The 24,598-nt window shown below is 41.7% G+C and overlaps 1 protein-coding gene across 1 annotated transcript; it reads left to right on the top strand.

Moving 5' to 3' along the window:
• Positions 1-13,952: 13,952 nt before the first annotated feature.
• On the top strand, positions 13,953-22,888 carry MARVELD2 (MARVEL domain containing 2). The gene is made up of 6 exons (XM_041486382.1): positions 13,953-15,171; positions 17,265-17,297; positions 18,379-18,515; positions 19,347-19,518; positions 19,922-19,972; positions 20,894-22,888. Exons 1-6 carry the CDS (start codon positions 14,092-14,094, stop codon positions 21,008-21,010), a joined length of 1,590 nt encoding a protein of 529 aa, XP_041342316.1. The 5' UTR covers positions 13,953-14,091; the 3' UTR covers positions 21,011-22,888.
• Positions 22,889-24,598: the final 1,710 nt, after the last annotated feature.

Raw genomic sequence — 24,598 nt, 5'->3', positions numbered from 1 at the left:
CAAACCCACCTGGATATAATCTGGGATATGGGGCACAACGAGCAATCTTTCCACTGGACTCCGAGAGGAATGGCCGTCGTTTCCACTGGATCTTCAGAGGAAGACTACACCCTTTCTAGAGGATCACTGATCCAACAGAACCACATTTCCCACTCCTGGAGGACTGCATGGTCCCGTCAAACTGGTATAAAATACTGAAAAAATTAAGCAAGGCTTCTCCTGGTGCTGGATGGTGCATTGGGGGATAGTGTCGGCAGCTTTGGGTGCCCATCCCAAAGCCATCACCTGTTTTCCCCCAGCCTGATGGGTCCAGGCAGCCTTTTTGACAGTGTTGTCACACAGGGCACACAATCAACTATAAGTCTTTGATTAGCTTGTTTTCAAAATGAAGAGAGTGATATCAAGTTTGTTGTAGAAATTTTTTTCTGGGTATCACAAAATTGCATTTTGAATCCTGTTTGAAAACATAGTTGACCATTGCTTGAAAAACTCTCCAAAGAGATTTGTGGTACTTCACTGAATTCTCCTACTACTGTGCAAAGACTTAATTGAAAAAGTTTCAGGAATCTTTTAATTTAAATGGATTAATTACATGTCTAAGTAGTTGCGTGCATACACTCTACTGCTATCAGGATCACCTGTCAGCTGGAAGATATATCAAAAGAATCACCTTCTGAAGGGAATGCCGTACATTTTAAAGCAGTTTTGTTTGTTTGCTCATGTGGAACCAAAAGAAATATGCAACCTTAGAAGTATTAGAAGACAAATTAGACTGCCTTTAATCAGGGTGGCGATAAAATACCTATGTGTTATTGTAAAAATGAGTGAAACGTAGATTGGTATCACTTGGTTTTGGAGCATGCTGAGGTACCAATCAGGACACACATAGAAGTTGGCCTTCAATGTGCTGTGTTGGCTCTAGTGTCCCATCCCAATGAGCTGGACATCCCATTGTTATGTCGCATATAGTCACCTGGCAGTGAACTGTGATGTCTCTAGGGTAAGACTGCGACCTCACATCCCTTTGGACTTTCATTCAGGCAGAGGGAGACCTGACTCAGGCTGACTCAAGTCTGATTTCCTGCCATGTGTGTCCACAAGGTCTGGAGGATTGAGCACAGGGACAGCAAGCGACAAGGTTTCTCCATTTTGTTGCAGTGTGTGAGATTCTTTGGTAGTGCCAGCAATGGGGAGCAGCTTCTCAGGACTCCCTGAATTGCCATGGAGAAGAGACAGAGGCATGGGGACAGAGTGGAGCTGCCCCATTTGCCATGATGAGCAAGAGGGTGTCGCTTATGTGATACCCTGTGGCCATGAGTTCTGCATGGGCTGCATCCTGCGTTGGGCAGAGAAGAAACCAGAGTGCCCACTCTGCAGAAGATTGATAGAGTCTGTCAGGTTTTCTCTGCAAGAACAAAAATACCTAGAGTGTGTCATCACACCCCAGGGAGAATCACCAGAGACCAGCAGCCAGGCAGAAAGATCTCTTGGCCTCCTGGATGGAAACAGCTGTCAGCGTCCTGGAGCAGTTCCTGTGCAAGGAACACCCTCCTCAGCTCAGCAGGGATCTGCAGGGACAGAGGCTGTGGGTAGCCTGTTGCCTAAGGTCTGGGCAGAACTTTTCCAAAAAGAAGAACATGTTCTTGACCCTATGCTGCCCTGGCTGCGCCAGAGGCTGGAGGCAATATATGGGTCCCAGTGGTGGCTGGCAGTGAGAGCAGAGAACAGCATCCTGTACGCCCTGTGCCTCTGTGGTCCAGATGAAGAGGTCATGGTCCAGATGCTGCAGCCTCTCCTGGAGGAATACACAGAACAGCTGGTTGCTGCCACTGTCAATTTCATTGTGGGCCAATGCAGTGAGGAGGCCCAGAGGCTGCTGCGCTCCCATGCTGCTGGCAAGGAGGACAACAGCTCTGAGGCCAGTTCCTGCTCCACCAGCTCCCAGGGAGGGACTCCCACCTGGCATCCAAGCCCTGCCAGCAGCCCTGCAGGCTCTGACATGGAGGACCAACCCAGCACGTCAGAAGCTGCCCTCTGTGCCCTCCACATGCTTCAGCCATCTGTGCAGATTGGTACAGAGCAGGTGCAGCCCCAGAAACAGCAGGGGGAGGTGGTCGTGACGAGTTTCTCTGCCCAGGGCAGCAGCCACAGTCCCATTGCGCCTTGTCAGGGCTGGGAACACTCACATAGGGCACCCCGGCACCCCACAGAAAGGGGGGCCCCCAGATGCCAGGACTCTCCATGGAGTACAGATAGGTCCACAGAGAGAGAGTGGAACTGCCCCATTTGCCACGATGCTCATGAGGATGCTGCTTATGCGATGCCCTGTGGCCACCAGTTCTGCCTGGGATGCATCATGCATTGGACAGACAGGAAACCAGTGTGCCCAGTCTGCAGCAGAACGATTTTGATTGTCAAGTTTTCTGTGCGTGAAGAAGATGACTATCTACAGTGTCTTGTCACACCCTCTGGAGAGTTGCCAGAGATCCGTAGCCAGGCAGGAAGAGCTCCCAGCCACTTGGCTGAAAACAGCCCCCACTGCCCTGTGCCATCCCTGCCATCTTCTCCACAGGGAACATTGTCCTCAGCTGAGCAGGGGCCTATGAGGTCAGGGGCTGTGGGGGGCCTCCTGCCTGAGGCGTGGGCAGAACTTTTCCAAGGTCAAAAGCATCTCCTAGACCCCATGCTGCCCTGGCTGTGTCAAAGACTGGAAGCAATATATGGGTCCCAGTGGTGGCTGGCAAGGAATGCAGAGGGACACATCCTGCAGGCCCTATGCCTCTGTGGTCTGGATGGGAAGTTATTGTTCCAGATGCTGCAGCCTGATCTTGAGGGATATACAGCACCGCTGGTCTATGGCCTTATTAATGTCATTGTGCATGGATGCAGCACAGAGGTCCAGAGGCTACTGCAATCCCACAGTGCTGGGGAGAAGGATTACAACCCTGCAGCCAGTTCCACTAGCTCCTGGGAGCAAAATCCTGCCTACCCTACAAGCAGCCCTGAAGGCTCTGATATGGAGGACCAAGCCAGCACCTCACAAACTGCCTTCTGCAGGGATACTGACTGTCCCTCATCCATGTCCTTGTCCACAGAGCAGGTGCAGGCCCAGGAGGAGCTGAGGGTGGAAGAGGGAGCTTCTGTCCAGGGCAGCAAATGCAGACCCTCTTCTTCCATCCAAGGCAGGAGCTTCTCACATGGTGGGTCCCGGCATCCCCGGAAGAGGAGGGCCCCCGGCCCCCAGAACTCTCCCAGCCCTGCAAGAGGCCGCTCCAGCAGTGGCACAATCAAAGTTCCAGCAAATCTTTATTCAAAAAACAGGAAATAAATTGTTATTTCCCTGACACAGTCACTGGGTGCTGCTTTGTCTCTCTTTACCTGGGGCCTGTCCCAGATCCCATGACCCTCCATAGTTCAAAGATCCATGGAGCTCCAGGGCCCTGTTAGTGGTACCTCCTCCTGCAGGAAATACTGCTACAGCCATGACAGTGGAAAAGGTTCTGAGTGAAAAGGGAGCAGTGCATTTACGTAGGAGAATGAGCCGAATAAAGGCCGATGGTGCCTTTGCACAGATGGAATCTACATGCTGCTCCATGCACCCCCTTTCTCTGTGGCCAAGGGGACAGGAAGGACTCTGTGGTCCCTTGGTCAGAGGGGCTTCTGGGCAAACAGGCTGGCAGGATGGCTCATGACAGGCTATGTGACTGAAAGGATGGTGTTCCTCCCAGGATATACAGGGCACTGGGGCTTCAGAGCAGCTTCTCTGAATCCAAACAACATTTTGTAGGGATAACCAGAGTTCTGTGACTGATCACCTCACTCAGAACAGATTGGCTCTGTCAAAAGAAAACAGTGGCCTTGATGCTGCTTGTAAAGCTACACTTGCATGAAGAAATGGGCTTCAAGGAAGACACTCCTTAGCTGGCCCCTTGGCTGAACCTCAAAGTCAGGAAGTGTCAGGCTTATGGAGTGATTCTTCCTCCCTTCCTTACTTCCTCTCTCCCTCCCTATCTGCTCTCTCCTCTCCTTCCTTCCTTCCTTCCTTCCTTCCTTCCTTCCTTCCTTCCTTCCTTCCTTCCTTCCTTCCTTCCTTCCTTCCCTCTCTCCCTCCCTCCCTCTCTCTTTTCCACTTTCTCTTCCCTGTCTCTCTTCTGCACCTCTGTCTCACTGAAGAGAACAACTGACGGGACAGCACATCCCACTAAGGCCAGGATCTTGGTCTTCCTGGAGCAGAAAGAAGGTTGTGCCTTTTACCTTCTTCTGGAGAGACAACTATAGCTCCTTCCTGTGTCTATGGGAGCAGGTTCCATTGCCAGTGTTTTTGAGGAGCACCAGTACAACAGCTGGCCAGGAGCACCAGCTTCCAGAAGCATGGCAGGCATGGTAAGCAGAGAGGGACCTGGCATTGTGGGCACATGCGAGTGGATGGAAAGGTATTGTGGTTTAACCCAACTCATGCACTCACTCCACTACCAGGGGCAAGGGAGAAAGAACTGGAACAGTAAAAGTTACAAAACTCCTGGGTTGATGTAAAGACAGTAACAGGTAAAGCAAAAGCTGGACACAGAAGGAAAACAAAGCAAGGAATTTACTTACAGCTTCCTATAGGCAGGCAGGTGTCCAGCCATTCCCGGGAAATCAGGACTCCATCATGTGTAACATGTACTTGGGAAGACAAACATGACAACTCTGCATGTCCTCCCAGTCTTCCTTCCTCACTCTGCTTTACATGATGAGCATAATGCCATTTTGCAGTGACTGCATCAGAATTCATCCATCCCATCTTTTCTTCCTCTGTGTAGCTGAGTGTTCCTGATCACCCAGAGTTGTTCTTCCTGTGTACTGCCATGCAATAATGAAATATTCTCCAGCAGAGGCTCCAAACCTGCCTGCCAGCTACTGAGAGAATTGTCCAAACACTCCTTGAACTCCGGCTTGGTGCCTTAACCACTTCCCTGGGAACCTGTTCCAGTCCCCAGCCACCCTCTGGGTGTAGAAACTTCTCCGGAAATCCAGCATAAACCTCCCCTGATACAACTTCATGCCATTTCCTTGGTTCTGTCACTGATTACCAGAAAGAGATCAGTGCCTGCCCCTCCTCTTCCCCTAATGAGGAAGCTGTAGACTGATAAGGTTTCAGTGTTTCTTCTTTTGCTTTTTCTTATTAGGAGGACTCATTGTGTCCATCACTTTTCCTTCACAGACTGCGTCCACACTTGGACTTCTCATCCTTTTTTTCTTTTGTTACACTGTGTCTCACTGCATGCTAGATACCCTGAAAGGCTGTATTCATCTGTTTAACAGTCACTGATTTATGATAGTTTTGTCAAGGTCATTTTCTCTCACTAGACTTGCAAGCTCCTAAACTGTACTGTCCATAGCAAGTTTTGTATTTCCTTTATGCAGCAGATTTTTCACTTTTTATCCTACTGTTTTCTCCAGAAGTGGCCCAGTGATCTGCTACTTTATCAGTTTCATGATCTGCTGCTTTTTTCAGAGAAGTAGCATCTGCTGTGGTGTCCCCTCTGGCTCTACAGACCTCTCCATTCAGCAAAAGATTTTATTCTGTTCAATAGATTGCCATAAACTGTGACAGGTAGCCTGAACCCTCCTCTGCAGAGCAACTAACAGTTCTTTTCAACAATCTTACAAAAAGCAGAACCTTTCCAATATTTACTATGCTTACTGTCTCTTCTATAATATTGATTGCTGTCTCTGCTTCTTTATCTCCTTTTGCATTTTTCTTTACTACACAATCCTGATCTGCTTACTTCTCTGAATGTAGTGCTTTTATGACTCAAAGAGCCAGAGGCTGTCTGTAGAGAACGCAGAGAATGCAGAATCACAGCATGGTTGAGGTTAGAAAGGATTTGGCATTGGTGCAAGAGGACTAGGTCAGGGGACACCTCAGCAAACTAGAAATAATTAAGTCCATGGGCCCTGATGGGATGCACCCATGAAATACTGGTGTTGAGGAAGTTGGCAGATGTGACTGTGAGGCCCCTCTCAGCAACCTTTGACCAATTGCAGCAACTGTGGGGACTACCCAAAAACTGGAGAAAGCAAATGTCACTCCTATCTTCCAGAAGGGCTACAGCCCTCTCCTACCTTTTCCTGTTACTTTGAATGTTGTATATTCCTTGCAGAATTAAGAACAGAGTTATGTTCATGCAAGAGGCTCTCTGGATGTGATTTGCAACGTTTTTCAGATGACGCAATAAATAATTTCCCATTTTAGTCTATGACAGATAAAGGCATATGATTCTTGTGAAAGTTAAATGTCATTTTGACCAGTTCTGCTATTAAGGTATTCTGTTCCCTGTTGATACTCAGTAAAGACAGCAGTGCAAAACATTTTTGATATATTCATCGGAGCATGAATAATATTTTTTGATAATGATATGTAGAGGGTTATGTCTGTAATATAAAACCTCAAAATTAGTTAGCACAAATCCAATATTAGATATCTATTATGTAAACATTGATATAATTGAATGCAACGCCCTGTATTCTTGATAGTTTTCTTAGCACTATGACTTTACAGACCAAAGCTATTATGACGTAACCTTTATTTAGGGGAGATATTTTCACTGTTATGTTCTGTATAATTACCTAGGTTGTTACCTCCACACTTGCAGTATTTATGAAATAGCACATTGACTTTTTGTATGGCACTTCTGAAATTATTTATTTTGCTTTGAAGTGGCCTCCTGGTAAATTGAAGAGCTGGGATATATTGGCTGTGTGTCAGAGGGGAGAGAGTTGTGTTTCTAGGTTTACCTTGTAAACATGAAAAAAAAATTATTCTGGTGGTAACATTTCTTCGTTCTACGTTTGTATTGTTTTGTGTGCCTTAGTAAAAGATGACAAATACCTCTCATTAAAAACATTTTGGCATTCTGCAGTTCATGCCATTACATGGGTAGATGGATGGGCATATCCAAGAGAAGTTCATTGTAGCTCTCTTAAAGAGCTCATACATAGTGTAGAAAAACTAAATAGTCCTAAGGTAACCTTAAATTTAATATAAACTATCTTGAACTATAAAAAACAGATTTACAAAGAGAGCTTCAGAAAAACAAAGGTAACAGTTTTACAACCTCTGCACATGATATGTCAGAATTAATACTCAAATCATATTGTACTGAACACGGTTGTCTTGCATTTTATTTAATGGAGACTAATGAGAAGGGATGATTGTGTCAAATAAAAACTGCTCAGTTGTTCAGGTGTTTCACTTAGATTTTTACTCAGTGATATTTTGTAAATTTTGGGGAGACCTCACCTTGATGCTGATCTCCTGAGCACTATCAGAATATAATATTGCTTTTTACACTGGTAATTTTGTTCTGCATTTCTGTGTGTGTAACAAGCAATACATTCCCTTTGGCAGTATTAATGAATAAAATGGACCCATGGTAATCACAGGGTAAGAGGCAGATAAATAAATAACTGTTAACTTCCCTTAGTTCAATAAAGAGCTTTCTTTATATTCTTTAGCCTTCCACTACTTCCAACTGCAGGTTTAAAATTTGAGTATTAAGTTAAAGAAGGATTTTATTTCTTGTAGTTTATATCATTGAAAGAAGAGTTCTTAGAAAAATAACCTAAATGAAAGATTTTCTTTGCCTTCTTATATTTCAGTGAGAACATTATACAAGCCATGCAAATACAGGAGAAATTAATAATTGAAGCAAATGCAACTGAAGGATGATTTATGTATATTTGCATTTCTGCTTTATTTATAAAGAAGAAATTTAAAATAAAAGCAAGCTGTACATTCATCAGAACTAGAATTAGTAACCAAGAATGCCAGGTTCTCTTTTAGATCAGTTATTCATTTTTCAAAAAATACTCCACACCCTGTATTTGGCTTAAGGCACAAAAGTTGAATGGAGATTGCTAGTTTAGGTGACTGGGTTGCCTTCCTAATTAAAAAAAAAAAATTCTTTTGGTTCTTCTATTTATAAAACCTTTTCTGTTCATTTTATTCCTTTTTCTTTTTTTTCCCAATTTAGAACATTATCAGTAGCAATGAAATAAGGAGAGCTTAAAAAATGAATCATGTTCTTTTTCAAGTATCAATATCAAAGAAATATCAAAGAAAATTATTGGTTTGCTTTCTCATTGGAAAATCAATTTTAGTCAAAGAGGAAAGAGACCTCACCTCTTGGACATAAAGTGACAGCAGTATCTGGAACAAGGAAAGCATAGTTGATATTTTAGAAAAGTAGGAGATGCAAGGTGGCAAAGATTCTTTCATCTGTGCTTTCCATGTTCAAGGGAAAAAAATTTACTGCAAAAGTTAGAAGGCTTTGATTCATTCTTCATTCTTAATGAGAAAAAAATGTCAGGTTCTGGTAGTGTAACAGTACAAAAACAGTATTAAAAGTTTGTGGTAACTTGGATTGTAGCTGTCTACATCTATTAGCTAAATAGCACATGCTTCAATAAAGATCTACTACATGTATGTAATAAAACTGGATAACTAATTGCCGTAGGTTCATGTGTTGTCACACACAGCAAGCCAGGTAAAAAGTCACCACAGTTGTTGCCTTGCGTAAAAGCAAAATTTCCTTTTTGTACAGAATTTACACAGCGGTGTGGTTGTGTTTGGTATTTCTCAAAGATTATGAAACAGTCCTGCAGCCCCTCAGCTACTGCTTCACTTATTTGTGTATAAGCATGTGATTACTTCTGCTGTTTTTTCCTGTCTCCTTTTCTCTCACCTCCTTTATGTCTGTTGTCAGAGAGAAATATGTGTGAACTCCTTTCTGACCTGGAATGTTCTTCCACCTCTCTTTGCTGCCCTGTCTCACTTTCTACTTCTATATAATGCTTTCTACTTTCCTACTATTGAAAATACAACATTTTTTACCCTCAGGTTCTGTAAATTTACTTCTTGCCTGCTCCCTGTAGGGGGCCACAGTGTGAGTTTTTAACATTTAAAAACTGTGGTTCATAAGAATTTTAAACTTATTATACTGCAATGCTATCTGCACTCCACTAAATCAGGATCCATGATGCCACTGGCTGTCCATGTCTAGGCAACAATGTATAATTCCAAAATAATTTAAGGAGAAATAAGGAGATGAGGGGATATGAAAATAATTTAATAAAGCATAATGTAACTAATTAGATGTCGACTATGTAACACTGACTATGCAATTAAGTACTTATTCCGGCATCAAGAATGTTCTGGGAACTGAAAACAATGTAAAGTGTTGGTCGGTGGAGTCAGTAGTTGCTAGAAATCTTGTTCAAGACACGTGTTAAGTTGCTATTCATGCAGTTACACATCTCTGTTCTTACTCCTTCTCATCTGTATTCTAATTTTGATAGACGTTGCCTCTCTTTCTCTCTGACCAACTGACAATAGGGGGTGGAACTTTCTTTGCTGCAACCTTTTTTCACAGCTGCCTTTGATCCTTCTGCTCCACAATGTCAGGAGGAATCTGAGCTCATCTTTCTCTAATCACCAGGGCTAAGGCAGCAAAACTTTCTGTCCCTGCACCTCACCATTAGCTCTCACTGTGAAGAAAACAGCCTTCCTCCTGCACCACTTCTCAGGTCACAAATGCCAGCTCCCTATCCATCCAAATATATCCTAGATTTTATAGGATATTTTTGCTTTTACTATGCATAAACCCTGGACTATTTTTTTTTCTAATTTGTTTATTTCTGTTTTGTTTGTTTGTATGTTCTTTTAATAAGATGTTGTAAAAAAAATCACATATGTCCGCAAAAATGTTCAACCTATTGCTTCACCACAGCTGTGCAAACTTTTTTTTTTACATAGATGATGTCAGAGAGACAATGTACTTGAGTACTGCTGTTGTCCTTTGTAGCAATGATACCCAGAAATGTGAATGTAATTTTTTATTCATATATGCATTTTTTAATACCCTGGAACTGAACTTCTAGATTCTTCTCTAACTGTTCATGAAGGGTACAAGACTATTATTTTCTTAAAAGCTATGTTGCTTCATATGTCTAGTTTAGTGACAGGTGATAGTGACCTTAATGACTGTTAAACTACATCCAAAGTATGAGGTTTTGGACTATATCTGAGCCCCAGAGGTTCCTTATCAGTAAAAAGGTACATGCTTGATGCTTTGAGGGAGATATTACACAGAAATCTGTTAGATAAGTAAGTAGTGCAGATAAGATTTCCATTCAATGTTAAACTGGTTTACTAAATATATTTAGTAAACGCTACTTTTATGGAAATAGTTGCTTGAAGAGGTACATTTGTATTTTTCCTTGAATGGAAGAATAAATTCAGGGCCTCTTACAAATTTTGTTCTCTATGTCCAAGTTAGTCTCTCTGTATTTCTGAGAGAGTCGCAATTCCTTGTTCATGGAGACAAAAGTAATGTAGAAATATCACAAAATATTCCTGACATTAATTTTAAGCTTGTGCAGTTTCAGCCACATTACACTGTCATGTAAATGTGACAGTTTTTAAGTGCTTATCAAAAATACCTTGTTCATGAGATACCAAAGCACTTGTCAATTTTTCACATTTGAACCAATACTCTTGTAGAGTGTAGCAAAAAAAAAAAAAAAAAAAAGCATGTTGGTCTGCACAGATGACAAAATTTATGACTGAAGGTGGAAATTGTGGAATTTACCATACTTGTGATCTGTATATATTAACTGCTTATATTTTTTCTAGATTCATTCTTCAGCAGCTTATGTGTAGTTATCAGTAAAGCCATCTTGCTGTTTTTCCTTGCACAGAGTATATAGATTAATTGTGGCATAGCAGGTTTTTCACTCCTGTTTTGGTGTCCCTTCCTTACAGTATCAAGAGAACAGCCTTGCTCCAAAATCTCTTTTCAAGCTGCTCTTTACAACCCAAAGTATATTTAGATGGAGCTACTGCCTTAAAAAGCTGTGTCAGCACACTCACTGAGTGTAACTCTTGTACTTAATTGTGAGGTAGCTGTTCATTCGTTGATTTTTGGGTTTGGTTTTTTTATCAGTAGGCATACTGATACATTTTTTTGTAACCCAAAATGTCAATACTACCTCTCCTTTTGCCTAACTAAAACCCCACATATTGTGTACAGATATGGTGGGTAAATAAATATGCTTCTAGTCACACAGCCACATAGCCAAGATTGAAGCTCTCCTGTTAGGTTTGTGTTGGGAGGAACGGGTTAAAGCTTGGAAGACTGTTGAGAAGGATTGTAAATCATTCAAGTGACCTTGCAGTTTGAAATAACTCTTGATAAGCCCCTGAGAACCACAGTCCAGTGATCCTCTAGCATGAACCATCTCTGCTTGTGTGCCTCTGCCTGGCACTCCTTTGGGGATCCCCTCATTAGCAAGGTAAACGGAAATAAATTTATTGTTTTTGTTCTAACTGCAAGTTTGTAGCTGTTCTGGCTGCCTGCCTATGTCAACTCAGTTTGAAACAACACCAATAACATCTGTAAAACTTAAGTAACATTATAGAATTAAATAAGTATCTGTCCTGTTAGAAATGAGGCATATGTCATGCTTTATAAATACATAAGTCAGGGTCCTAATGTTGCAGTATTTTAAATCCTTCATCTCTTTTTTTACTGCATGGATTTCAGGTGTTTGTGCACGTTGAATTTGTGATGTTATTTGCCATCAAGTCTCATAAAGTCCTGGCACAGTTCTTCTGGCAGAACACATCCTTATTGGCCTGTCTAACTTAGCATCAGCAGCAAAGTTGCTCATCTCAGTCTTCACAGGCTTTCCTTTTTTTCACAAGGTTACATTTAGGAATGTACTTGATACCCCAGGTCCCAGCACTGATCTCTGCAGACTTGCAGTGGCAAGTTTCCTCCATTCCAGGAGTTAACCATTAACTCATACTCCCTTCTCCAGTTTCCTTCCCATCTGTTAATTATTTATCAAACGTTAAGAGTGAAGTACTTATTTTTGGGTTAAGCCTTCTTTTAAGGCTTAAGGTTTCTTTCAAAATAAGTCTGCTTCAGGAGACTTGGTGAGAAGCCTTTTGGAAATCCCGCAGACTCTATTAACTAGATCCTCATTGCTTACTGATCCTTTTAAAGGCTGTAAAAGCTTTTCCCTGCCATAATAAACAAAGCCAAAGTTTGCAGTACATTTTAAAAATGTGTATGATGAGGCAAGTACCAGGTGATTACTGTGCATGGTATGTAATCTAAAAAACAGTGTTTAGACATCTGGGTCACTAAGCTATGTTAATTACTCCTAATAAAAGGCTTTATATCTTAACCAAGGCTTTACCAACTGAATTAATTAATTTTTCAAGGCATGTAATGATAACTGTGATAAATACATAGCTTATGGACCATAGGGGCTTCTTATTATTTGGAGGCAATCTCTAAATATCTTATGCAAATGTGAGAAACACTTCAAATATATATCAACTTTGGTATCCAAAATAATACAAACATAAACAGGACCACTTAACTAAGCATATGAAATAATTATTTTCCAGTGTCTTTAATTCTAAAAGACATCTACCCAATATGGTACTGGTGATTATTTTTCTTAGGTCAAATTTCTTTTGTGCAAGGTATTAGGAAGATCCTACTGTAAAGGTATTTTGGGAGGTAAGCTTAGAATTTATTTTTTAAGTAACACCTTCTTTTTTGCTAAATTAAGGAATAACTCTTTATTTTTAACACATTTTTATTTACTTTGCATTTGAACAGTTTGTTTCCAGAGTCCACGATTGTTAGGTTGTGAGCATTTGAAGGTTTTATTAAAATTTATACCTTTAAAATGATCACTGTTTGGAATTTTAAACCTTGTAAAAGAAGAGACTGAAGCATACCATAGACAAGTTGATAGCCCATACTGACAATGTAAATAAAACTCCTACTGCATCAATGCAGCTGCAGATTTTGTGGTGAATGTAGAAAGCCATTTGCAGACGACAATGGTGCAGCACACCAGATTTCTTCTTCAGCTCCTGAACCTGAAAAATGATGGCAGAAATGTTGGTTTGTCCAAACAGACTGCTCAGTGCCTTCCCTGTCACTAGGCCACCTCTGTGCCAGGTGCTGCCCAAGCACCAGCCCAGGCTGGGACTGAAGCGCAGCTCTATGGAGAACGACCTGGGGGCCCTGCTGGACAACAAGCTGCCCGTGAGCCAGCAACGCCCCTGTGGCCAAGAGGGTCAACAGGATTCTGCCGTGCATTAGGAAGAGCATTGCCAGCAGGTCGAGGGAGGTGATCCTGCCCCTCTACTCAGCCCTGGCAGGGTCACAACTGGAGTGCTGTGTCCAGTTCTGGGGTGCCCAGTACAGGAGAGACATGAAGCCTTCCCTTAAGGGGAGGGTGACACGCATGATGAGGGGACTGAAGCTCAGGGGAATCTCTCCTACCAGGAAAGGCTGAGGAAGTTGCACCTGTTCAGCCTCGAGAAGAGGTGACGGAGAGGGGACCTTATCAATGTTTGTAAGTACCTAAATGGAAAGTATCAAGAGGATGGAGCCAGGCTCTCCTCAGTGGTGCCAAGCAATAGGACGAGAGGCAACGGGCAGCAACTGGTGCAAAGTTCCACCTGAATATGAAGAATACCTTTCTTTCTGTGCGAGTGACGACGGGTTGAACAGATCCTCTCTGAAGTCTCCTTCACCAGAGATACTCAAGAAGTGTCTGGACGCAATCCTGTGCGATGTGCTCCAGAATGACCCTCCCTGAGCAGAGAGTTTGGAACACCTGGCCCTCTGCGGTCCCTTCCATCCTGACCCATTCTGTCATGCTGTGAGTCACGGCGCCCAGCCCTCCTACGAGACCCGGCCGCGCCCCGCGGCACCCGCCCCGCCAGCGCACAGCGATTTCGGCAAAGCTCCCGCCGCTCCTGGCCGGGGCGGTCCCGCCACTCCCGGCCGGCCGGCCGGAAGCTCCCGCCTCCCCGGGCGAAGGCCGTGGGGCCGCCGCAGGTGAGGCCGCCGGGGCGCTGCAGGTGTTGGGCGACTTCTCCCGGGCCAGTGGGCGCTCTCCTCCCGGCTCGTCCTTCTCCGGCGCCGGCTGCCCTTGGGACCCCGCGGCAGTTCCCTCCCGTCGGGTGAGCCGAGCGGGGCCGGGGAGCGGCCGGGGCCGGGCCGAGCGCCGGCCATGTCGCGGAGCTCGCAGGGCGGACGGCCCGGCAGGTCCCCGCTGCCCCGCGGGGCTAGCCCCGGGTCCGCCGCCGCCCCGCTGCCGCCGCCCCCGCTGCCCCTGCAACCCCCCTTCGGCCCCGGCGGGGCCAGCCCGGGCCCCAGCGGGCCGGCAGAGCTCAAGCCGGTTCGGCGGTTCATTCCGGACTCGTGGAAGAACTTCTTCAAAGGGAGACGCCACCCCGGCTCCAGCTGGGATAGCACGGCCTCCGACATCAGGTACATCTCGGACGGGGTCGAGTGCTCGCCACCTGCCTCTCCCGCCCCGCTGCAGCCGGGGACCAGGACGGTGCCTGGCTCCTACACGGACCCATTCGGGGGGTCGGGCGGGAGCTACAACTCTCGGAAGGAGGCCGAGGCCATGCTGCCCTCCGGAGACCCCTCGGGCTCGCTGGAGCGCCGCGCCGGCACTGGGCAGACTTACAGCGAGCGGGTGGAGGAGTACCACCAGCGGTACGCCTACATGAAGTCCTGGGCAGGGCTGCTCAGGATCCTCGGCGTGGCCCAGCTGCTGCTTGGCGCCGCCGTCTTCGCCTGTGTCACCGCCTACGTACACAAGGACAACGAGTGGTACAACATGTTCGGGTACTCGCAGCCCTACGGATACGGGGCGGGCAGCGCCTACGGGGGATACTCCTACAGCGGGCCCAAAACGCCTTTCATCCTGGTGGTGGCGGGGATGGCGTGGATCGTCACCATAGTGCTGCTCGTGCTGGGCATGTCCATGTACTACCGAACTATCCTCCTCGATTCCAACTGGTGGCCTCTGACCGAGTTTGGGATCAATGTGGCCTTGTTCATCCTGTACATGTCGGCTGCCATAGTGTACGTAAACGATACCAACCGAGGTGGGCTCTGCTATTACCAGTTGTTTAAGACGCCGATAAATGCGGCTTTTTGCCGTGTGGAGGGCGGTCAGACTGCGGCAATCATCTTCTTGTTTGTCACGGTGATCCTCTATCTAATTAGTGCGATGGTTTCCCTAAAGTTGTGGAGGCACGAAGGGGCCAGGAGGCACAGGGAGTTAATGGAACAGGAGGTAAGTCATTAGTTATCGTTTTCTATCTACCGGGTGCCACATGATGGGGAGCAGCTGTAAGATCTTACTGTGGCATAGACGGTGTCAAATCAAGTGTCTTCTCTACTGCAGATCTATAGCCCTGAGGCTGAATTTTAACCAGTCTTTCAGTATTAGAAACTGCCAGATGAAAAGCGTTTTTAAGGTGTCAGATCCAAAGTCGTGGACGTGCTTTGTTTTTTGGTTCTTTTTAATGTTTATAATTCACCTTGGGTAAGGACCTGGCTCTGTTCTCTTCCTAATACTGGGCTCTCTTCTTGAGTCAGCTGATGAACTACTTCCTACTGTGTATTTTCCATACAAAGGAAGAAACAAACAATGTCCATCTGTTCAGCAGGGTTAGGTGGCTTAAAGCTCCCTAGCATTTATTCGAAATCTGTGCATTCAGCACATCAAGTGCTAGTGTGAATAAACCTAAGAATGTGAAATACTTATTTTTACTTTACAAGCGAATCTCCAAGCAACTTCTTTATGCCTTTTCAGCTTTCCTCACAATAGTTATCAGCAAATATTTGCAGTAACAGCCTTGGCTAGATTTTGATGTCTCAAATTTCAGTCAGCCACATTTTTTTCATGTCAGATATTTTCCCTCACTACTGGCCTTGCCCATACTAGAAGCATTCAGTATTTGCCTGGTTAATGATAAGCTATAACAGTAGAGATGTAACACTCTTACCTAGAGAGTTCAAAGTAATTTGTGTAAAACTTCCTTCATTTGAAAACATCACCAAAAGACCCTTTAAAAATGAGTAAGGCTTACACAGCATGAAAATTAATGCATACAAAATGTACATGAGCCTAATTTAAGGAGGGGTCAGCCTTTAAGGGATTTTAGAAGGAGATTTTAAAGTTGCATTTCCTCTTCTCTGTGACTGCAGTCTGATTTGCAGCATTTTGATTTAGTGCTGGTTTCCAGTTCACCATCTTGCATAAAATTTAGACTTTTCTTTTGAAAACTAATTATAATTCTTAAATAAAAGTTTTTTAACCAACTGATAGTGTGTCCTGCACGACTGAGGTGATAGCCAGAGTTGTACACAAGGTGTTCATTCTTCCCTGTTACCATCCAAGTGTCCACTTTTAATCCACTTCTTAAACCTTTCTAAAGGGAATACTTTAAGAAAAGAGGTTAGAGACTGGAGATGCTGTGCAAAACAGCTGCAGGTTGAGCTACTGGTTAGTGCACTGTTGTGTGTTCTAGGCAATTGAATTAGGCTCAGCGCGTTGTGAGGTAACTCGGGCTGGAATGTGAAACAATAATAAAGGAGCTTGAGAAGTTGATGGAGTATTTCCTGCAAGCTGTTCCTTACAGCTGTGCTCTGGGAAATCCTGTTGTTCTGGGGATTGGATGATTGTTTTCCTTAAACAAGTCTTTAAATCACTGGATCTGAAAATATTCCTTATGCTAAACCTCATCATACCTAAGTATAAATGTAATGTTCTGTACAGTATGATTTTGAAAATGTTTGAATTTTAGGAGTCTGTGCTTTTGCATACTATTTTTGCTGAAAATAAAACTTAGTTCTTTTTTTTTTTTTTTTTTTTTTTTTAAAAAAAAAAAAACCTTTTTTTCCCAAAAAAAAAAAAAAAAAAAAAAAAAAAACCCAAACCAAAAAAAACCACAAAACCTGACCATGTTCTTGGCGAGTCAGAATCTGTAGTAATTTGCAACCCTCTCCTTCAGAACTGCTGCCTCTGAATTTTAAAATTACTCATCTCAAGAGAAATTGGTATGCTGGTAGAAGAATAAATCTCAATAGCTGTATAAGAATCTGTATTCATTCAATCTCTTGTTGAGGACTTTGCTTTGTAAGACAGTATTTTGTAATATGTCAAGTTTTGCTTCTCTGGTTCTTTGTTGTTTAAACTGACGAGCAATAAGCTACCTTTTCTTTTTATCCTCCATTACTAAAAAGTTAGCAATTTTCCACAACAATAGATGGAGCATAGTAAAAAATGTAGAAACTTACAGTGAAAAATGCTTGGAAAAAAATTGCATTCTTTTTTTGCTGAAAAAAAAACTTAGTTTTTTTTTTTTTTTTTTTTTTTGATAGATGAAAACACAATCCTTTTTTCCAGAAAAGAAGGTAGGAAATACGAATTTATCTTTCTGTTTACTGGGAATTCTAAATTATTATTATTATTTTCCTTGTGACTATTTTCATTTATTTCTTTATTGATCTCAAAGAGATTAGGTTTAGTTTATAAGTTAGTTTGGACAGCAGTCTCCTGCCTAGAATACTCAAAAGGAGCTTGTAAAGAGCTTACTCCTAGTTAGGCTAGGTTGTAAAATCTATAAATTGCAAAATAGCAGATGTGATGGCTGCCTCTCCATGTGCTCTTACCCTTTTCTATGAGGTGACAAGTTCTGTAGCGTTTATCACAGAGTTTGGCAGACATGACTAAAACAGCAGATCATCTGATGTAAGATAGGTTTGAGTCTCTTTTTATTCCTGGCTGTGTGCTTAATTTGCAAGAGAGCCAGTGGAAGCACAGTGGAGATGCCCTGTGAGTTGAGCTTCTTCCTTGATCTCTGAGACTGCTCCAAAGACCCCCTTGCCAGTTAAAGCACCGGCAGTTTTAGTGTTTCAGCCACACAAAGTGTCATTGCATACACTGCAAAGATTGTATGGGCTTTCCAGAGAAATTATGATGTATTAATTTCATCCTTAAATATCTCTTGATAGAATTGTGAATTTTATGCCACTGTTTTCTTTGTTGATTCAGTACTGGATCAGGATCCTTCTGTTTATGTTCTAAGATTTTACATTTTTTTTTATTTCTGGATCAAGGGATGAATTGTGCAATAGGAAACAAGGAGAAAAGGGAATTCCAAAGAACTGAATTATTCCAGTTCATTCGTAAATTAAATGAATACTGAAGTAAACTTCCTTACACTGTTTTTTTAAGACATGCAAACAAATCTTTCCAAACCTTCAGAAGTATTTATCTGTACTGCTGTTAGGACAAACTTAAGAAAAATACGGTGTGAGAAGCATTACTGTAAGTCATTAAACTGATTTTCTAATTACAATAACAGTTGTAAGAATTATCTGTGATTTGTGTCTACTGCTGCTCAATACATGCATCTCTGTCTTAAAATTGCGTATTTTGTGATTTATGTAAAACTGATTTCATTAAGAACAAATTCTTTCTCTTTTAAAACAGTATGAAGGTGACGACAGACCAAGGGAAGAAGTCAGTTACAGGCAGCTCAAATCACTGGAAAGAAAACCAGAGCTACTTAATGGTCATATACCTGCAGGCCACATTCCTAAACCTATAGTGATGCCAGACTACTTAGCGTAAGTGACTTGATTTTGATGGACAAACTTAGTGGAGGATACTTGAATAATGTTTTTCACTGCATTTCTCCAATATATGCTTGTGGTTTCTCTCCCATGCACGTGCTATGGGAACTCATAATTTTGTGTTAACATTAAAAAGCAGAGAGGATGGGGCTGGTATCAGAGGCATAAGACCAGTAACTATAAATAAGAAGTGTTAATTTAAAAAATAACCCCCCACAAACCTCAAATATTGAAGGAGAATGTCATAATGTAGCAATTACATTAGCTGCCAAAGGAACAGAAGACCACTGCATAGATATTAGAGTAAAAAACTAAAATACATGGGAAATTGCCTTTTTAGGGCCTGAAATTTGACTACTCTTATACTTTCTAATGCTGAGTTTGTAACGTGCTCCCTTTTAAAGGGTAGGCCTTTCCAAGTCTGATATCATAAATGAATTTTTATACTATTTGCTATGGGCACAAATAGAAACAAGGGAGGTTTCACCTGAATATTAGGGAAGTATTTTTCTCTTTGAGGGTTGGTACAGGTTTCCCAGAGAGACTGAGCCTCCGTGCTTGGAGATATCAAAAGGTGTCTGAACATGTTCCTGGTCTAAGTGTTCCTGATTGTGCGGGAGTTCAGATCAGATAACCTCCAGACGTCTCCTACAACCTCAGCTATATCTGTGATTCTCTGATTTCAATGCTTTACAGACATGCAAATTTCAGCAGGCTATGAGATTAGCAAAAGATACAGAAATAGGCTGTCAAGGTGTAGAGTCTAAATGTTGTTCGTAAGTTGTATCTCTAAAACTGATTCTTAAAATTTATTTTTTTTTTCAGGAAATACCCTGTAATTCAAACAAATGAAATGAGAGACCGGTACAAAGCAGTATTCAATGATCAGTTTGCTGAGTATAAAGAACTGTCTATGGAAGTTCATGCTGTATTAAAAAAGTTTGATGAGCTGGATGCATTGCTGAAACAACTTCCTCACCATCCTGAAAGCATATATGTAAGCACCTGTGAAATGAGCGCATGGAAAATAGCTGTATTAGGTGGTATTAGGCAGTTTTTGGTTGCCTTCAGCTAAGGCACAATGTCTTCTAGTGCTGCCTATGACCTGGTGTGAGAGGAAGTTTCCCCATATGTTACATCATCTCAGGGCATTAATTAGGGATACTAAGTTCCGGTTAAGACATTATACGTGGCTTTCTGGGGGTTTTTGTTTCTTTGTTTCATACTAGTAGCTTTTAAGTTAGTCACAGTTGATGTATTTTCATTATTTCTCAAACACAAGATTTACATCTAAAATTTTATAACCTCAAGGTATTGATTAAATGAAAATGAGTATTTTGTAGTATGTACATGCATATATGGAGAGCACTCAGAGTTAAAAATCTGTGGTTTCTCATTAGGAACAGGAAAGGATATCAAAAGTTCTGCAAGAATACAAGAAGAAGAAAAATGTAAGTGTTTTAAATTTGCAGTGCTATTGAATCTAGTGACTAGGAAAGAGAGTAAACAGACAATATTTCTGATGCCAGGCAGATTTCGGTATCTCAGGGTACCTGGAGTGTTGTGCGTATTTTGTCTTCTAAAACTTCAGCAAAGTTATGACACAACCCATACACTCACGCCAACAAGCATTTGTGAGAATAATTATTCCAGTACCCACATGTGGGGAAAAACCACAAACCAAGGGTTGAGCGTTTTCATCTCCTGAGAGTGTGCTTAATCTCTTAGCATTCTGCATTCAGATTAGTTCAGTTATATTCACTGACTGACACAGCCAATGGATAAAAACAGAAAACACAGTCTTACACTTGAAAAGAAGTTTTGTATTTTTTTGAGGCATGGAATTTAGACACTCTCAAAAAGTAATTTGCAGTGTAATCCAAGAGATTTCTCTTTGTAATTTTTAAATGCAGGCAGCAAATACGTATCTGTGTTCTGTTAAAAACATTATGCATTACAGATACAATGGTTTTTTTCTCCATGGAATTCAGAGTTTGTGTCCATGTTAGTTAAGCTTCATTGCTTTTTTGGGGGGAAGGGTGTATCACACATGCCACAAATACATGTGTAAAATCTAAATTACGTAGTAGAATGTCATTTATATTTGCATATTTCTGCTTTAAATGCTGAAACAACTCCCACAGCTCTATTTACTAAGTAACTACAGCATATAAAGGCAGAACATTTTCTTCTGGGCTTTCATGAAGGAAGGGGAAACAGGAAATAAGAAAGGGCCAGGGAAAAATAGTGTGATTTTTTTGAGAATATTTACATACTGTCCTTTTAGTCAAGAAGATAATTGATAATAGACTATTCTTGGAAAAGTCTGAAAGCCTAATATATTAATGTACAGGTTTTTGTATTTTTGGCAGGATCCTTCATTTCTAGAGAAAAAGGAGCGTTGTGAATATCTGAAGAATAAGCTTTCTCACATAAAACAACGAATTCAGGACTATGATAAAGTTATGAATTGGAATGTAGAAACTTAGTAATGCCTTAACTTCATGGATACTATTTTTTGGTTTTAAAATCAATATGTGTATTTTAACCTATTTATTTACTCTTTGAACAGTAGTACACTTATGGGGATTACTTAATCACTGTCATACGTTTGGATGTTGTACATTACTGATAGGTTTTGTACACAGATCCAATTGTAATTGAAGTTACGAGATAAGTTAGGAAACTGCTGCTAACATTCCGCTTTCATTAGTGCAAATCCTGGCCTCTTAAATATGAATACTTTATTTGAAAATACTTCATTTGCAAACTTGCAAAGCCTACCAGAGAAAGCAGTTTCCAGATATTTTGTGGAAACTTTGTACAGAAATGCTGGTAACAATTTTGGATTTTATTTATATGTGACATCTTAATGATATCAGAAAGAGCTGAGCTGTTCTGTCTGTGTGGGGTTTGATGCACTGCCCAATTGTATTGAATGTTTTCAGCAATTCAGAAACTAGTTTAATAAGAATTTTTGTATTGTATTTCCAAATGCTGTCAATTATACCAAGAATCATCTTGAATTTTGCCTAACAAGAAAGGAAAAATAGCTTCTTATTTAACCAGCTGGAGGAGGGGGACTTGGGTTTGGTTTGTGTATCGCCTTCTTCAGAGATGATGCAACAAATCTATACCTGGCCTTAAAGGAGTAGAGGTACAGGATGAAGCATATTAATGTCCCATTAGTGTTGCTTTAGGTCAGTGTGCTCTGCCTACCTTCTGGATCATGCTGCTAGGGGTACATGTGTTTAAGGGCTCCATTCTTCATCAGCAAGTAACAGGACTTCTTGTCCATGCAGCAGCTGTTAATGAACTTGGCATTCAGAGACCAAGTACAGCAAAATGAGTTCTCATTCAAAGTATAAATTGTTAGTATCCTCTTTAAGGCCAGGTAAAATGTATTAAAATACATACTTTCCGGAGCATATCTGCATAAATTCTATATATTTTTATATTTTCTTGGGGATATTATGCTGGCAATAGGTTTGTATGTGCAAATATTTTCACAAGCCAGTAAATTTTCTCTTTGTATCTTTTTCATGTCTTTATTTACTTTAACTTTTTTACTTACTATAATTGTTAGAAGCATTGATAGTATTTGTACAGTTTTCTACAACTGCAATTTGTCTGTTCTGAAATATGTTTTTTAATATTAAAAAACCCACCAGTGTAGCCATATTACTCTATTGCTTATAAAGACATTTTGTTTGAAAAAGGTGCTCTGATTACAATTACTGCAAATTTTTGTTAGTGATTTGAAAGAAAGTCGTAACTTCTGCCTTAATTTAAAGGAACAACATCAGGAAAGCCATTTCCAGTTTAGTGTGGTCATGGTAGTACTACCTCTGCTCTTCACTGTTGGAAATGTATTAACATACCTCACTCTGACCATTGTAGCCCTGCTGGTTTTTCAACCCTTATCATTCGTGCTGCAATCCCGATGGTCATGCACCCACCTTCATATTTGTAAAATTGACATTCCAATTTTATCAGCCATTTAATTCCAAGAGCTTTAGTGGATGAAGTAAATAGCACAAGATGCCATGGAAACACTGAGAGAATTTGAAAAGTTGGCACCTCTTCGTTTCAAAGCCTTCAGTCTCATCTACTGAAAGGTGCCTCAGTATTTTCATCATTCTGAGAACATGCAACAATCAGTGCTATGCCTTGTGCTCTCTCTGTCTTTTCAGTGCCTTTCTCTCTGGTTCTGGTTTGTATTCATTTCAAAGGAGAAACCTCTCTTTCTTATAAAGGAGATGGGCCAATTTTTTATACTTGTCATGCTGAATACTTGTTAAATTGTTCTTTGTAAGAGAAGTACCTATCCAGATCTCCACAATCTAAATAAATGACCTCTGACTGTACACCCAGGTTTCTCGTTTTTTCTCAGTGACAATTCTGGGCATTGCATCAATAACAGAAGAAGATTAGCACAAGTTTGAGGATCAACTGGTGTTCATAAAGTGCTAGCAATAACATGACTGATGTTTTCTTTGGAAGATTCACAGTCTGCACACTTAAGAGGTTTTCTTTCTGTAGGATAGACCAAGGTCCAGGCTCCTTTCGACAGTGGTCTGAGTTTTAGTCTGTGAGAAACTGGCTCCTGGTCCCTCAGACAGTGACTGCATAGCCTGTGGAGAACCACTGTTCTGCTTTTTTCCTACAAAGTTTCCAAGAAAATGGGTAGGGAAAAGGGAACAGAATACCTGTGCCTGGAATAAGGAGATTAAGCAGCAACATCTGTATGTGGATTCTTGTGTTTCCTGGCAAGATGCCACAGGTGTGACCAAGTAGGTTTTCCAAATGCTGGGAAGAGAAGCTTGGAGAGGAATACGCCCTTCTGCCCGCCTTTTGGGTTCCAAACAGGGTTGATGCAGGGCACGACAGAAGTAAGCTACCATCCTGAGGTACACAGGCCATCCTAAGGCTGCAGCAAGGTGTTGCAACCATTGCAGTAAATTACTTGCTCAGTCCTGTGTCTGTTGCAGGCCTCAGGTGTGTACAGTCTGTGCGCTGGTTTTGCTCTCACTACCCATGGACGACTGAAAAGGGTCTTGTCTTCAATGCTACAGACATGCTGGAGAAAAACTGTTAGTCTAAGATTAGTCTAACATGTTCATCTCTCAGAGAAATTGGGATTAATGAAATAAGAAATAATGGCTGGAAGCTGAAGCAACTTGGAGGGAGGCAGAAATCAGGAGGAAAATGATGGGAGAATCCCTCAATCTGAGTTACCATAAGAACTATCAAGGAAAGCGGCCTTTTGATATTCTTAAAGAATAGAAGGCATACCCCAGACAAAACAGAAGTTTTAGATGATTATCACCTCAATCTCTGTGCAGTCCCTCTAGACTGAGCTCTGAACCTACATTTTTGCATGTGTGTGTAAACAATGTGCTGTGTGGTCTTACCTGTGTGACTGGGTTTTTGCAGAAGGTAGTTAACACATAAATTAATCACCAAGGAATACAGCCTTACATCAGTGGGCTTGCTTTTAATTACAGCCTCTCCTCAAACCCCGAGTGTATGCAACAAGGAGTTTTATCCTTCAGTCTTGCTCTTAGAAAATGCTTACCTGGCTGCACAGATCTACAAATTGAGATGCTTAAGATTCTTTGTGTTTCTACAAATACTTTCTAAAGTAATTGTAGAAACACTATTTGTATTTCTAACTTAAATAGTTTCTAAACTGTATTTGTGTTTCGTCTTGTCTTTGTAAGATCAAAACAACTGTGGCAAGATTGGCATACTTTTTACTGAACTATACATTTTTTCAGGCCACATAAAGTAGTGACTAACAAACATACCCAAAATTTTGTCTTGCACAATAGCCTGACCAGCTTTCATGCCAGCATAGTGACTGCAAATGCTCATGACAATGAAAAACCTATTTGCTTTGAAATTGTAAAAGAAGGTCTCCAGTATGTTATTTATGAATTTCAAAATCGTGGTGGGATTTCAAACACTTGTACAATAAAGTTTTACAAAATTACTGTATATCCTGTGTTCCAGTCCAGCACTGAAATTCTTGGTCTTGAGAATAAAAAATACTCCTGTTCTGAAAGAAGTCTCGT

The sequence above is a fragment of the Pyrgilauda ruficollis genome, unplaced genomic scaffold, assembly GCF_017590135.1.
Source record: "Pyrgilauda ruficollis isolate IOZ18807 unplaced genomic scaffold, ASM1759013v1 scaffold76, whole genome shotgun sequence".
In the NCBI taxonomy this organism is placed as follows: domain Eukaryota; kingdom Metazoa; phylum Chordata; class Aves; order Passeriformes; family Passeridae; genus Pyrgilauda; species Pyrgilauda ruficollis.
This window is presented reverse-complemented; position numbering and strand designations above follow the sequence as displayed.